The sequence below is a fragment of the Pleurodeles waltl genome, chromosome 12 (genome assembly GCF_031143425.1).
Source record: "Pleurodeles waltl isolate 20211129_DDA chromosome 12, aPleWal1.hap1.20221129, whole genome shotgun sequence".
In the NCBI taxonomy this organism is placed as follows: domain Eukaryota; kingdom Metazoa; phylum Chordata; class Amphibia; order Caudata; family Salamandridae; genus Pleurodeles; species Pleurodeles waltl.
In genome coordinates this window covers 72,410,296-72,425,647 of record NC_090451.1, presented here as the reverse complement: position 1 = coordinate 72,425,647, position 15,352 = coordinate 72,410,296, and the positions used below count along the sequence as shown (strand labels likewise).

Below are 15,352 nucleotides of genomic sequence, written 5' to 3'. Positions count from 1 at the left end.
TTTAGTTTTTGATTAGTGGAGTTGCACCTTTCCATTGCCCATATTTTATTAGCTACATTTTTTTAATGAGCACTTCGTGAGAGCATTTTTTGTTGCTGTCCCTTGTGCGCTTCTGCATCATTTAGATGTCTGCTCCCTCTCGTTTTCTTCCCCCTCATCTGCTCAGCCATTGGTTCTTTAACCCTCACGGATTCAGCAAATGTCTTCATTTTTGATTGAGGGGAGGTTGATGGGGTCATGGGAGGGGGGGGGGGACACACTGGCGGGCCTGCAGCTGCCATTTGCTGCGGGCGAATCTGCGTTCCTAAAGCCCTTAAGTTAAAAAAAAAAAAAAATTTGCCTGCTTTCTTGGATCGATAAGTTAAATAAAATGCCATCTGCATCATTCTCCTGACATGGGCATATTTAATCAGACATGCACTCACCAGCGGAATTTTTGCAGCGGACAGTAGCAGCCTCGTCTCGTTTAGTGTTTTCTTCTTGTTTTTATTAATGCCGATGCTGCACAGCATCGGCAAAAACAAAGGTAAAACAAGACAGTCTCCCCGTTGATCTTTAATTATGGATTTTGGATTATTGGTAGACCAAACCTGAAAAAGTTACTGTCTTTGAAAGCTCACTTGATTTTTAAAATCCTATTTTAAAATCGGTTTATGATTGAGTAATTTTTAGATCTTCCGAGCCTATAATCTTTCAAAACCTAATGGCATGCACTGACATGTTAGGCACATTTGGTGGGCATTGCCCTTCCTATTCTATAGGGGCGTTTCTGACAGGTTTACAAATAATGAAAACATTTTCGGTAATGCTAGCATGGGCGTCAATTTACCAAAATACCAGGGGTAGCAGAAGTGCATCATACGCCCTTAGACCTCCACTTTCGTTCAGACACTTACTTACACTCATTCATACTTACACACACACACACACACACACACACACACTCACCGGCAAGCACGCACACTACGTACATTTAAAAGCATTTGTACTTACCCCAGGTGACATGGAAGGTAATGTTTACATTTGTATTACACTAATAATGAATAATATTTTTTGCCACTATTAGTGTTATAAAAAAAATGACAGAAAACAAAGCGGAGCCCTATCTGACGTCCATAAGGACGAATTGCCCTTTTGTGTTGCGGTCACTGAATTTACCACCTCTGAAGCCAGGGGTCGCAAAATCAGTACCAGGGATCGCAAGGGGAAGCCAGGGGCCGCAGCTGCGGCCCTTTAATGACGTCCATGAATGCTAGTGGGCATGGGTGATGCATCTCATAATGTATTTTAATACTTTGTTTTCTAAGGTCAATTTACGTGCTGTAAAGTTATTTCAGATATGAAAGCGTCTTCATCCGCTCCTGTCCACAGAATGCACTGTTTTTTTTTTCAGTCCAGTGAGAACAGTTAAAACATTTTCCCCGAAGTACTCAGTTCTGTCTGCCATGACATGTGAAACTCGGTAGTTTATGCTGCAACTCCATGTTATTCTATTGGAACACTTCCGTTGTTGTTAGGACTATTAATGGCATAGTTAATAAAATGCATACTTTTTTTGGGTTGAGGGTGGGGGGGAGGTCTGGGCGTTAAAATGACTATATGAAATGTTTTATCTCCATGTATTTTTGCAAAGGATCTTGAAGCATTTTCGGTTTCGCCTACCAGACAGTTTTGAGCTGTTTGAAGGTGAAAACCTCTAGAGGACTCATAACAATAATGGACAGTGGACTTAAATCCCTTAGTGTCTATTGTTTGGCTTTCTGGTCACTCTAGTTTGCTTGCTTCTTATTCATTGGCCTTTCTTTCTCGTGTATGTCCCTCACTTGGTGCATAAGCTCTTTACCACCCTCAACGACTTACCTTCACACTGTTCACATTCAGGGAACTTTTTTTTTTTGTGCATTCACCACTCCATGAGATTGCATGTTTTATTCTGGCTCTCATCCACATGTTGCTCTCCACCCCTCACTGCTAGCCTGTAAAAGAAAAGCAACATGTATATTTTTGACTGGTATGACTAAACTGTGAACTCAAAGGCTGTTTTTAGAGGGGAACCTGCGTTGCATGCGTTTCGCTTGCGAGGCGCTTTAATAGTTAGAAAAGGGCTTGGAGCCCCGTCCATGTCACGTCAGTGTCTTTCATTGGTTCATGGGCTTGCCTGTTAAAATCTGCTTGCTTTCATTAGTGGAAAGCATGCATACGTCATGCCTCTTCTGGTGGTTAGCCCTCCTCGAGCGCAGTGACCAAGTACTGAAAACATGCGAGGCTCGCTGTTTTCCATCCGATTTGTGGACTACTTTTTATCTTTTTGTCGCAGCGCGATCTCGCTTGGTAGAAGTTGAGCGCTTTCCATGACATCGACCCTGTTACATAGTTAATTGCACTTTTGCCGATAGGTTTCACTACGAGTGAACTGTATCAGCGCGATCACACTTTTTTTTTTTTTTTTTTTCATTTAATGCGGTAAGAAAAGTCCGGTTTGGAGTTTACAACTGCTAACAGCTCTAACTCAGAGAAATGCAAGACCCGTTGCATTGCAAATGCTTGTTTGTTTTACCTCCTCTATTTCACATATTGCACGAGTGCACAGGCATTGTCTACAGAGGCTTTTATGACTGTCTGCTGCTCCCATTCTGCTGATGTTTAAGGCAGAAGGTATACTTGTCATGACCGGAAAGGAGCGGCCTTTTCTCTTGGAGCCACATAACTCTGCTCCCGAGGCTACTGTTAAGGACCATATGGCTGGAGAATGTTTCAGTTAAATGTTGTGTGGGACCTGGCAAGTGTATTACTTTAAATTCTGGCACTTGCTTATAACAAGGCCACTATTTAAAATGCCTGCAGCTCAAAAAAATGTAGTTTGCATTTGTAGTGCGAACTTCGAAGAGTAGAAGAGGTAAGAATTAGAACATGTTTTAAAAGGGATTCCGTGTCACCAAGGCCAAATCAGTAAATAGTGCATGGATAAATAGTGGGCAAGGTCTGCTGGTGTTTCCAGTCACTCCATAGCTCCTCTGAAACATCTTCTTCGCGGGTAGACACCGTAACAGGATCTGCAAATACTGCAGTGAAATTCTCGAGCTATGCACGACGTATTTAAACTATTTTAATTGGTATTTTCACGGGTATGGACATATATTACTTTAAAAAAGACATGAGCAAAGCAAAAGTTTATTCTGGCAAGTGGAAGAGGTGGGAGAGTTGGCAGTAATTCTTCCAAGTACCCAAGGTGGTATTAGAGGCTTATCCCTGCTCCGCACAGTAATCACATTGGAATTTTTTGATTAGAAAACAAAATCTAAATGAGAATTATGAATATTCATTAGGTGTGAAGATTAATATGCATAATTATGCAAATTAGGCAGCAATTAAACACCATTTCTCTGGGGAAATGATTAACACAAAGGCACAGAAATAGAAGACTGTAATTTGAGAGAAGTTTCTGGTTAAATGAACAGTAAGGGAGCCAAGGAAATATAAATGTCGTGTTTCCCATAATAATAAGCAACTGTCCTGATTTTAAGCTAAGCCTTTTCTCTCTTTAAGGATGGTACACTTTCCTTCCATAAGAAATGCTTGGCCTTACTTTCTGCCTTCAACATCTCCCCGCTCAACCCTTCACCCCGCCCCTCTACTGTAGTGTCTGTTTTGGGCTTGTGTGGCATGAGCCGATTCCGAGAAATAGCTCTCTGAGGCTGGCAAACGTTTCCCTGAATCCTCTGGAGTATATGGGGTCTAAGCAACCACCCTGGCCCAATTCCCCTCAGAGGGAGTTTCAAGGGCTTTGCAAGTGCCATGCCCCATCTTCTTCCCTCCCCGATCTTCAGCGCTTGCTAGAGATTTCAATGTGGCGCTCACACCAGTGAACACTGTGGCACAATGGAGGTGGTAAAACTCGTATCAGCGAGAGCATTTAAAATGTTTTTAATTTAACAATCTTTGCAAAGGGACCACGTGTAGTAACTTTGTGTTCATTGGCTTTATTTCTTTAAATGTGACTCTCACCCCCATCTTTTTGGTTTCTGTAGCACCCTCGATCTTATGTTTTATAGGGAGCTTTTTTTCTTGATCTGGAAGCAGTGTCAAATACAGATTCCTAATTCTTTGCAGTAAGATGCCTGTTGCTGGTATATAAATACTAGGTAGGCAGCATATACTTCATGGAAACTGAGAAATGGGCCTGAGTTTTTTTCACATGTAAATGAGTTTCTAGCGCTCAACCAAATTGTCTGAACAGCCTTGAATTTTTTCCTTCAATGAGCATGTTATTGCACTGAGACCTGTGAAAACCTTTTAATTGCATCTCTGTGACTATAATATAATTCATATTTCTTTATTGCTTTGCCAATATACCTCCCCTGATATGCTGAACCCCTGTATTTATTCCCAATTGCTATCAGTGTCAGTCCACTGTAAACATTCCATCTGTGGGGCATGCTCTAAGTCAAGTCAGTGGTTCATAGTCATGGCCTGCACAGTTGCTCAGATGACTACTTCCTGGACTTCGCTTGCCCACTTCCTCTAACTCTAGTATTTAAACGTTATCCTAGCTCCCCAAATCATTGTGCCTCCATATGAAGTTCCTGTGACCATGCTATTCTAGCATTGTGTGTTTTCGTCCGGCTGTAAGAATTTCATGCTGTGAATTCATACATGGGAGTTCATCTTAATGACCATAACTGTTTTGTTTTTGTGTGTGTGTGTGTATACATACATATATTTATATACACATCTACACATATATGCACATATATACACACACACACATTAAAAAAAAACAGGTGTTACAGGGATGTTATAGTTAGGTGCACATTTTAAACGTATGAAACCATAGAAATTCACCTGTTAGTTACCTCAAGTAACTAAACTCGTGCCCTGAGGTAACTATAACTCGCGCCCCCACCATGCACAGGTATGCGATCAATAATTTTACTCAGATCTTACAGTGACTTTATCAATGATGTTATCAAAGATGTCATGAGTGCTGTAATTTGTGGGGCAATTAGCAGTGCATGGTGAGTGTGCAAGTTATGGTTACTTGAGGTAACTAGCTATAACTGGTGAATTTCTATGGTTTTGTATGTTTAAAATGTGAGCCTAACTATAATGTCCCTATAACCTTTGGGTTTAAGTGAATTTCTGTTTAAAAAAAATATATATATATATTTCCTAACTATAACATCACTGAAACCTTTGTTTTTTTCAGTGAATGTCCATGTTTTTTTTTTTTTTTAAACGTACAGTAATTTTCATTACTATGATAACCCAACCACCGCTGCACACGGCCTTCGCCAATGCACAGGCCAGGCCCGGAAGCCAACCCCCTATAAGCACCCAACCTTGCTCCATGCACGGCCTTCGCCTGTGCGCAGCGGAGGTTTCATGCAAGACCTGGCCTGCAGCCAGACCCCGTGGCCATTCCCATTATCCACCCAACCCCATGCTGTGCAAAGCCCTTTAGCCTTGCGCAGCCAAAGTTGTCAACAGCCTCACTGGGTGTTAGCATAGGTGTGAGAGTATGTATCTGGGGGGTGAGTGCGCGTACATCAGTGGGTGTGTGTCTGAGTTGGTCTGTGACTAGGTGCGTGAGGGTCTGACTGAGGCTGTGTCTGTGTGCACGGGGGACTGAGTGGGGTCTGTCAGTGGATGCGTAAGAGTCTGAGTGCATGTTAAGTGGGAGAAAAAGATTGAAAGAGGGAGATCGTTTTTTTAGATTTTGATCTACCTAGAATGAGATTTCTATACAATTTAAAATAAAAAAAGTATGTGTATTATTTACAAATTAAAATAATTTGCAATTAAACAAAAAAAAGAAAAAAAAGTGAAGCAAGTCCGGCTGGATTTAAACCCGGACTGCTCAGTGTGAAGGTCTAGCGACTGAGCTATTTTGTTTTATTTATTTTCTTAGCCCTTTATGCAGAGGGACCTCCCCCTGAACATTATCAAAACCCTGGGGAGGTGGCGGTCTCCAGGGCAGCAGGAGGGAGCGAAGAGGCCCCTTGCATTTACAAATGTATGTCTCTGGTTAGCGAAGCGTGGGAGACAGCACGTCGTTATGAATTTATTTTATTTTACAGCAGATCGGTGGCCCCACGCAACTCTGCTTGTAAAATAAATATGCTTTTTTTTTTTGGACTGGGGGGTGGGGGGGGCGGAAGAGAGGCTTTACCTTTTTTTTTGGGGGGGGGGGCATCTTGGGACTGTTTCAACGACGTCCCAAGATGGCTGACAACACTTCTACGACTTCTGTTGTTGAAGTGTTATCAGCCAATCAGATCTCTGCGGAGAGGTCGTGAATCCTTCGCGTCCCTAGATACCCAAATTTGGATTTTCTTTAATTTCTCTAAAACTACTGAACTGAATTACACCAAAAGGAAAAAAAAACACTTTCTGGACCAGGACCCACCTTCCTGCCCAATTTGGTGTAATTCCATCCAGGAGGTTTTGTGCTATTGCTGTTCAAAATCCCTATGAAGAAATGAATGTGGTAAATGTGTTTTGGGACCCCCCGCCACCCCCCACTCCCCAATGGATCACCCCGAAACCTTTTAGGCTGCAGCTGATGGGACTCGCAATTTCTTTTGTAAAGTTTTTTGTGAAGATTGGTCAAGCTAAGCCAAAGATAGGCAAGTTATTAAAACAAAGAAAAAAAAAACGCTTTTCATTTAGAAACTAGGTCCTAACTACAACTAACTAGTGGTGACTGCCACTAGGTTTTATATATCTTCAACCCATAACCAAGACCGTTTTCCTCTTAGTTTCAGATAGTAGTTTGAGGACACGATGTGGGCTTTTATAATACTAATGTGATTCTTAGTTTATTTTATTTAGCATTTTGTAAACATTGGTTATATTGCTGAATGGCTGCTTTGATGGAGAGAAGGAAAAAACAAGCCCTAGGAGTTTTGTTAAGTGTAAAGATGTTTGGGCACTAGGCGAAAAGTTCGTGGGGGAATGGAGATTGTGCTAAAGAACCTTAGCTTTAGATCTTTTACCTCAATACTGTAGGTGTGGTGGGTAGCAGGGTCATCTTTGCTCTTTTAAATTTCAGGCTGTTGAGTTTAAGCCCGAAAGCAGCTGAAAATATACAAAGTGCGCAGAAGTGGAATAGAGTATTCTTGTAAGGTAGTTAACCACACAAGAAAACGTATGACTGGTGCTGAGAGTCTGAAATACAGTGAATTTTTCTGCCAGCTGGTACAGTCTTAGTAGCCAGGTAGATTGTTAGGGTGTTAGTAAAATTAAACATGATGCATGCTCAGTGTTTTTTTTTTTTTTTTTTAACGTTTGTAGCTGTGAGCCTTCTTTGAATTCCATTTACATACCTATATCGGGGCTCACATTTATCAATGTTAAATTAATAGTTTCTTACAAATATATTAGTGTTTTGCTGTAGTTCAAATAAGTACAATGCAGGTAACCCTCCTTGTTTGTTTCAGTAGGCTTAGATGAAAGGACGGGGTCCAGTTCTTGGAGTGCTGGAGATCAGAATAACTCTACTTTTGACCAAGGAAGGGTAAGCTCAAACAGAAATAATTTGTAGTGTTATTTATGGTAACACATTTTCAAATCTTGGGGTAATACTGTTTTATGTAATATGAGTACAGTCTAGTAAGGAAAGTTTATTTGTGTGTGGTTCCTTTTGACTAATATGTTTGGAGCTCTAGGAGGCTGCTATCCAACCTCACTGTATGTGTACTTCTGCTAGAACATGGTTAACTAATTGGCAAACACCAAATGAGATATTGGACTTGGGTAAGTTTGTAGCCAGGGCAAAGCACGTGCAAGAGGTATACATTTTAAACGCAAGACAGTTTTGGTGTACACCACCCAAATGTGGGGTTTTGAAAAATTAGGTCAGAAGTCCTAATCAGCAGCTCTGTACTATTTCAGCCAGTGCTTCAGGCATGTCACACCAAATAGTCTGGGCATGCGTGAGTCTACCTAACATAAAAAAATAACTTTAAAAAAAAAAACAACACAAAAACTTTAGGTGCATTAGAACCTCCATGAACAAGCTTTTTATTTTTTTATTTTTAATTTTTGCAAACATTTTCAGAAGGGAAATGTGCAAGCTGTGCTAGGATACGTTTTTACAGTTACAGGGTCTCCAAAGGGTGCACAGGTGTTTGACAGCTTTTGATTGGCAAAGTTTGCAAGGTGTTCCTTTCTACGTCTTAGACTAGTAATGAACCTTTTAGTTTTCTCTTTTGCTACATTTGGCTAAATAGCAAATTTAGGTCACTTTTGAGCTTTGATATTATTTTTTTTATAGTATAAATGTAACTAATTTGCTTTATAGAAATGGTGTTCCTTCTGGTTCTAGTGGGCTGAAGCAAATAAATTCCGATAGCTTGGAACCTCCTGTAGTGACTTCAGTTAGATTTCCCCCAGCCGAGAGTTCTACCAAGAAGGTTTTCTAATACTGTAATTCTTTACATGAAAACGATCACCCCTTCTTTTACAGCAGCCTGTACTATGCACCTGCTATCAAGAGGACAAGGAAGTATAGTTCAGGTCGTACAGGAAGTTGAGGGGGGTTGCCCTCTCAAAGGCAGGCAGAATTTTCTTCAGAGACTGAACATGATAGGGGTATTTGAGCAGACCGACAGGTTCCAGGAACTGACCTCCTGAAGTCCAGTGGAAGACCAAGGACTAAAGGCATACTGGATGATGGAGCAAGCCCATGTGACTGGATTTTGGATGTAGCCCATGCCAAGCTGTTGTGCACTTCTATATGTGGACTGGAGTGCAGGGAACTAACTGAATGGGAAGAATCTTTTTAAGGTTCTATGAAACTGGAATTCTGAAATTATGCAACTCCATATAAAGTGCCAAGATCATTCAAGATCTACTACACTACAATGCTTTCTCTTTTTTTTTCCTTTGTACATAAGGATTTGTGTTTGAACTTGAATTTCTGATGGATACAACTACCTGTGGATTCCTCACTCATTGAATTTTCCCCCTGCGCCAGCGTCCGATGGAAATTTTCTTCCTAGCTTCTGCACGTCGATGAGGACGTCACAATTGCCCACGCGATGCCGTCTGACGTCATACAGGCAATAAGAGGTCCTCGCTGGCGTGCTGACGTCAGTTCCCTTTTTTCCGTGCCTTCAAACGACGGTTATTCTTCGAGGGAGCTACTGTTTCTACTCTGCGTAGTTACAGTTACAGTTTCTTTCTTCGAGATGTCTCAACGAAAGTCGGGATTTAAGCCCTGCAGGGAGTGCGGAGGCAAGATGACGGTGACGGACCCACATGTAGATTGCTTGTGGTGTCTGAGCTCCGACCATGACGTGGAGAAATGTGATTCCTGTCAACGTATGAATCCTAAAGCGTTGAAGGAATGGGAGGCGAAGCTCTTTTTGGCAAAGTCCAAAAAGAAGGAGAAGCGGCATCGACGCAGATCATCGCCTAAATCTCACCGGCGTCACCGTGACTCCCGGTGCCATCGTGAATCTCGGCGTCGGTCGAGTAGAGAGCGTTCACGCTCGAGGTCGCCTTCGGTTCGGCGCCGAAAGACACAGGAGGTTAGTCCCACCATCACTCCTCAGCCGCAGACGCCTCCCGCATCACCGACTTCACCTACGACTCCACCATCTGTTTTCGAAGTACTTCAACAGCATCAGGAGTTCTCACCTGCTTCAGACACCGGGGCCGGCGCCGTTATCACCTCGAGCTCAGGCTCCGCAGTATCCGGCTCCAGGTGCTGACAGTTCCGCATTTCTAAATGCAATGTTTGCCATTTTTCAGCAGATGGCTCCAGGTGATGGACCGGCTGGTCCTTCGGGGCCATTGGCCTTTAATATGGGTGCTCCGGCTCCTTTATGTCCGGCACCTTTCATGCCCTTCCTTCCTATGGGAGGTGCTGGTTCGGCGCCGGTTCCCTTGGCGTCGTCTTCACAACCTGTGACGCCGATGAGATCTGCTGTTCCGGCGCTGGAGAGTTCTTCTCCTGTACATCCTTTACCTCAGTCGGCGCCGATGGATCTGGCGTCGGATGGATCGGAGGATCGGCGTCGGGCATCGACGTCGGCGGACGCCCTGTCGACGCCAAGGATCGAAGCCAGACTTCATTCAAGGAGGCTAGCTCTTCGCCTCCTTGAAGAACAGGAATATCGAAAGCAGGCCCTGGAGGAGGGGGAGATTGAAGAGCCTCTGGGAGATCTCCAGGGTTTGGATACGGCAAGTGGCTTAGACACTTCTCCAGAGTGGGACTGAACATCTACTGGAGAGTATAAGAAAAGCAGCAGACTTTTTGGACCTTCCTCTTCCAGTGACTGAATCAAAACCCATCTTATTGACGGAGGTGTTACATCCGGCTTCAGCAGTTGCAGAGCCACGTCTGTCTTTTAATGAGGCTCTCCTGGATTCGATTCTAGAGATCTGGAAAAAGCCAGTTTCATCTTCAGCTGTTAATAGGACAGTGGCACGCAGGTATTGTGTGGCTCCTGCTGATCCGAGGCACCCGACTCAGGAAAGCCTGGTTGTACAGGCTTCATGTTCATCTTGCACTGCTCCGGGCTCTTTTCCGGGTGTGACTTCGGACAGGGACTCTAAAAAGATGGACCAGTCTTCCAAGAAAGCGTTTTCATCTTGTAGCATAGCTCTCAAGTCCACCAATGCCACATGCATTTTGGGCAGGTACATCTACGCCCTTATGGAGGAGATCAAGCCGTCTCATTCGGGAGTGCCTCAGGAGGTGTTGAACCTTGTTCCTGATGCTCAGGCTGCGGCGACCCAAGTAATCCAGTCAGGGCTGGACACGACTGATTCTGTGGACAGAACTATGGGCACTACTGTTGCTACAAGGAGACAGGCCTGGCTTCGTTCTTCTGGGTTTTCATCTGATGTTCAGTCAGCCCTGCTGGATCTTCCCTTTGATGGGGATAAGTTCTTTGGATCAAAGGCGGACTCAGCCCTTGAAAGATTTAAAGAGAGTAGAGCCACAGCAAAATCGTTAGGCTTGCAAGCCTCCTCTTCTGCTTCTTCTAGGCTGTTCAGAAGATTTAGGGGGTTTGGTCGTGTTTCCTCCTCTTCCTTTCGGGGCAGATTTCGGCAGCAGGCCGCCACTGCCCTCCCCTATAGAGCATACAGGGGGAGGTGTAGGGTCCGAACCAGAGGAGCCACCCAGCAGCACTCTGCCTCTTCCTCTTCCTGTGGAGGGGTGCAGCATGGGAAGCAGCCTTAGTCATCCACCAATTCCTTTGCATACCACTCCTGTAGGGGGGAGGTTAATGAACTTTCTCCACATGTGGGAGGCAATAACATCTGACTCCTGGGTCACCAGCATTGTGGGGAAAGGCTATGCCCTTCCCTTTCAGGAGTTTCCACCCCCCACCCCGCCCATCCTTCTGTTCAGAAGAACATCTGTTATTAGAACAGGAGGTTCTAGTCCTCCTTTCAAAGGGTGCAGTAGAGTTGGTTCCGGAGCAGGAGAGGGGTCAGGGTTGTTATTCAAGATACTTCCTGATCCCCAAGAAGGATGGCCGATTGAGACCAATCCTGGACCTGAGGATTTTGAATTGGTTCCTCAAACAGGAAAAGTTCAAAATGCTGACCCTGGCTCAGGTACTTTTGGCGTTGAACGAAGGAGATTGTATGGTGTTAGTCGACTTGCAGGATGCTTACTTTCATATTCCGATACTCAAGTCGCACAGGAAGTATCTCCAGTTTATAGTGGGATCACAGCACTATCAGTTTACGGTCCTTCCGTTTGGTCGTACTTCACCACCTCGAGTCTTCACGAAGGTGATGGCGGTGGTTGCAGCAGAGCTCAGAAGGAAGGGGATAGCGGTATTTCCTTACCTGGACGATTGGTTGATCAAAGCAAAGTCTCTGGAGCTCGTGCTGCGTCACCTGCAGTCGACAACCCAGTTGTTGTTCGATCTGGGCTTTTCGGTGAACGTGCCCAAATCTCACCTAGAGCCCTCTCAGCGCCTCCTTGTTCATAGGGGCAGTACTGGACACAACATTGAATCGAGCCTTTCCTCCGCCTCAGCGGATTCAGGACATTCAGGCGTTGGTTCCAATGTTTCAAAGTTGAGCGGTCATTCCAGTCCTCAAGGCCCTTCGTCTGCTCGGTCTGTTCGCTTCTTACATTCTGTTGGTCACACATGCTCGCTGGCACATGAGGGCTCTTCAGTGGTGCCTCCGAAAGCAGTGGACTCAGCACAAAGGGGATCTCGAGGAATTGGTAAAGATCTCCAGAGACGCTGCAGTGGATCTAAAATGGTGGGTTGCGGACGGCAATCTTTCCCAAGGAAGGCCGTTCTCGCTGCCTCCTCCAGTGACCACAGTGATAACGGCTATTGGTTCTAAAGACTGTTTTCCTTGTTGCAATTACTTCAGCTAGAAGAGTGAGTGAGCTACAGGCTCTTTCTGTTAAGCCCCCGTATACATTCTTCTATGGGGATAAGGTGGTGTTGAGGACCAAGGCTGCTTCCTTACCGAAGGTTGTTTCACCCTTCCATATGGGTCAGTCTATTACACTCTCCTCTTTTTATCCTCCACCTCATCCTTCGAAAGAGGAAGAAAGACTGCATTGTTTGGACCCGAGAAGAGCGCTGAGCTTCTTCGTAGACAGAACGAAGGTGTTTAGATTGGAAGATCAACTCTTCATCGGGTACGTGGGAAAGAGGAGAGGAAGGGCAGTCCACAAGAGAACACTCTCCAGGTGGATCATTCTTTGCATTAAGCTGTGTTATTCTCTGGCAAAGAAAGAACCCCCTGATGGAATAAGAGCTCATTCCACCAGAGCTAAGTCGGCCTCTTCGGCCTTGGCTAGGGGTGTTCCTGTGGTTGACATCTGCAAGGCTGCAACTTGGTCATCCCTCCACACTTTTGCAAAGCATTATTGCTTGGATTCGGAGGTTAGGAGGGATGGCCATTTTGCACGGTTGGTGCTGCAGGATTTTTTGGTTTGACCATACAGGCACCCTCCACCGAATGTGGTACTGCTTTGGGACTCTATTCAATGAGTGAGGAATCCACAGGTAGTTGTATCCATCAAAACGAGTTACTTACCTTCGGTAACTCCTTTTCTAGTGGATACACTAGCTACCTGTGGATTCCTCACGGTCCCACCCGCCTCCCCGTTGCCTGTCTGGTCTTACCAGGTTATCCTTGGGTGAGTTTCTGTTGGTAATGTTATTTTTATATGTAAATGTGTGTGTGTGTGTGTATATATATATATATATATATATATATATATATATATGTGTTCGAAGGCATGTGTAGCTGCAGATACACATGCTGTGCACATCCCTCCATCTGGTGTTGGGCTCGGAGTGTTACAAGTTGTTTTTCTTCGAAGAAGTCTTTTCGAGTCACGAGACCGAGGGACTCCTCCCATTTCGGCTCCATTGCGCATGGGCGTCGACTCCATCTTAGATTGTTTTTTTTCCGCCATCGGGTTCGGACGTGTTCCTTTTCACTCCGTGTTTCGGGTCGGAAAGTTAGTTAGAATCTCGGAAAAATTGTCGGTATTGTTTGCGTTCGGTATCGGGTTAGTTACAACAGATCGACACCGACTTTTGAAGAGCTCCGGTGGCCCTTCGGGGTTTTTTCGATCCCCCGTCGGGGCCTGGTCGGCCCGGCCACGTGTCTCTTCAAGGCTGATGGAACGGACCCCATTCCGCTTCTGCCCAAAATGCCATAACAAGTATCTATATGCAGATCAGCATCTGGTCTGTAACTTGTGTTTGTCGCCGGAACACAAGGAAGATACTTGTGAAGCCTGTCGAGGGTTTCGGTCCAGGAAGACACTAAGAGACCGAAGAGCAAGGAGACTGCAAATGGCGTCGGCGCCCACAGGACAAGAGCGTTTCGAGGAGGAGGAAGAAACATTCTCCATCCAGGAATCGGACTCGGATGAGATAGATCCCGAAGAAACGCCGAAAACCGTGAGTAAGACGTCGAAACACAAAACTCACAAAAAAACCACTAAAGCCCAGGGGACGCCACCCCCAACAGGCCATGGCTTAACCCGAAAAATAGGTGACCGATCATCGGCACCGAAAAAGGGCACGCTGGTGGCGAAGTCATCCGACTCCGGTCGAGATACCGCCACACAGCAATCTCGGGCCCGAGATAGTGGCTCCGAGCAGGTTCGTCACCGAGATAGCGGCACCGAAATGGGTCGGCACCGAGAGACCACGACGCCGAAAGTAAAGAAGGTTTCGTCGGAACTGAAAAAAGCAGCCGAAAAGGTTTCGATACCGAAACATCCGGCCTCGGAACCGAAAACAAGTTCCTACACTGAGGAACAAGGACTGTCCACACAAATGAAGACACATAGATTTGGACAGGAATTGGAAACAATAGAGCCAGACTATACACAAAGAAGGCTCCATATCCAAAAAGAAACAGGGAAGATCAGTACTCTCCCTCTGATTAAAATGAAACGCAAACTTGCCTTTCAGGAAAAAGACAAGCAGCCACAGGCAAAGGTGGCGAAACAAGTAACCCCGCCACCATCTCCACAGTGCTCTCCGCAACCATCACCGGTAGCCACTCCACCAATGATGCAATCCCCAACTCATACAGGAATGAGTCAAGATGACCCTGACGCATGGGACCTTTATGACGCACCAGTGTCAGATAATATTCCTGAATGTTATCCAGCTAGACCGTCGCCACCAGAGGATAGTACAGCCTACGCACAGGTGGTGTCGAGAGCAGCGGTATTTCATAATGTCAGCCTGCATGCTGAGCCCATTGAAGACGATTTTCTTTTTAACACACTGTTGTCCACACACAGCCAGTATCAAAGTCTTCCTATGCTACCCAGAATGCTAAAACACTCCAAACAAGTGTTTGAAGAGCCTGTAAAAGGAAGGGCCATTACGCCCAAGAGTGGAGAAAAAATATAAACCGCCACCAACAGACCCTGTGTACATCACACAACAGCTAACACCGGACTCAGTTGTAGTAGGGGCTGCGCGCAAAAGAGCGAACTCACATACTTCAGAAGATGCACCACCTCCAGATAAAGAAAGTAGAAAATTCGACGCAGCAGGCAAAAGGGTGGCGGCACAGGCAGCAAACCAGTGGCGTATTGCCAATTCACAGGCTTTGTTGGCCAGATACGATAGGGCCCATTGGGACGAAATGCAACACTTTATAGAACATTTGCCCAAGCAGTTCCAAAAGAGAGCGCAGCAAGTAGTAGAAGAAGGACCGAGTATCTCCAACAATCAGATACGGTCAGCAGTGGATGCTGCAGACACAGCTGCTAGAACTGTCAACACAGTAGTAACAATAAGGAGACATGCATGGCTGCGTACATCAGGATTTAAACCAGAAATACAGCAAGCTGTGCTCAATATGCCATTCAACGGACAGCAGT

General features: G+C 45.0%; 1 protein-coding gene across 8 annotated transcripts in view; it reads left to right on the top strand.

The window, feature by feature from the left end:
• TCF3 (transcription factor 3) overlaps positions 1–15,352 on the top strand; it is an 861,587-nt gene that overhangs the window by 181,120 nt on the left and 665,115 nt on the right. For 6 of the 8 annotated variants that reach the window (XM_069216217.1, XM_069216218.1, XM_069216223.1 and 3 more), the window contains exon 4: positions 7,440–7,516. In XM_069216217.1, coding sequence (XP_069072318.1) covers positions 7,440–7,516 — 77 coding nt within the window. The remainder of the gene's footprint in view (positions 1–7,439; positions 7,517–15,352) is intronic. The other 2 variants (XM_069216224.1, XM_069216222.1) reach the window with 1 other exon arrangement.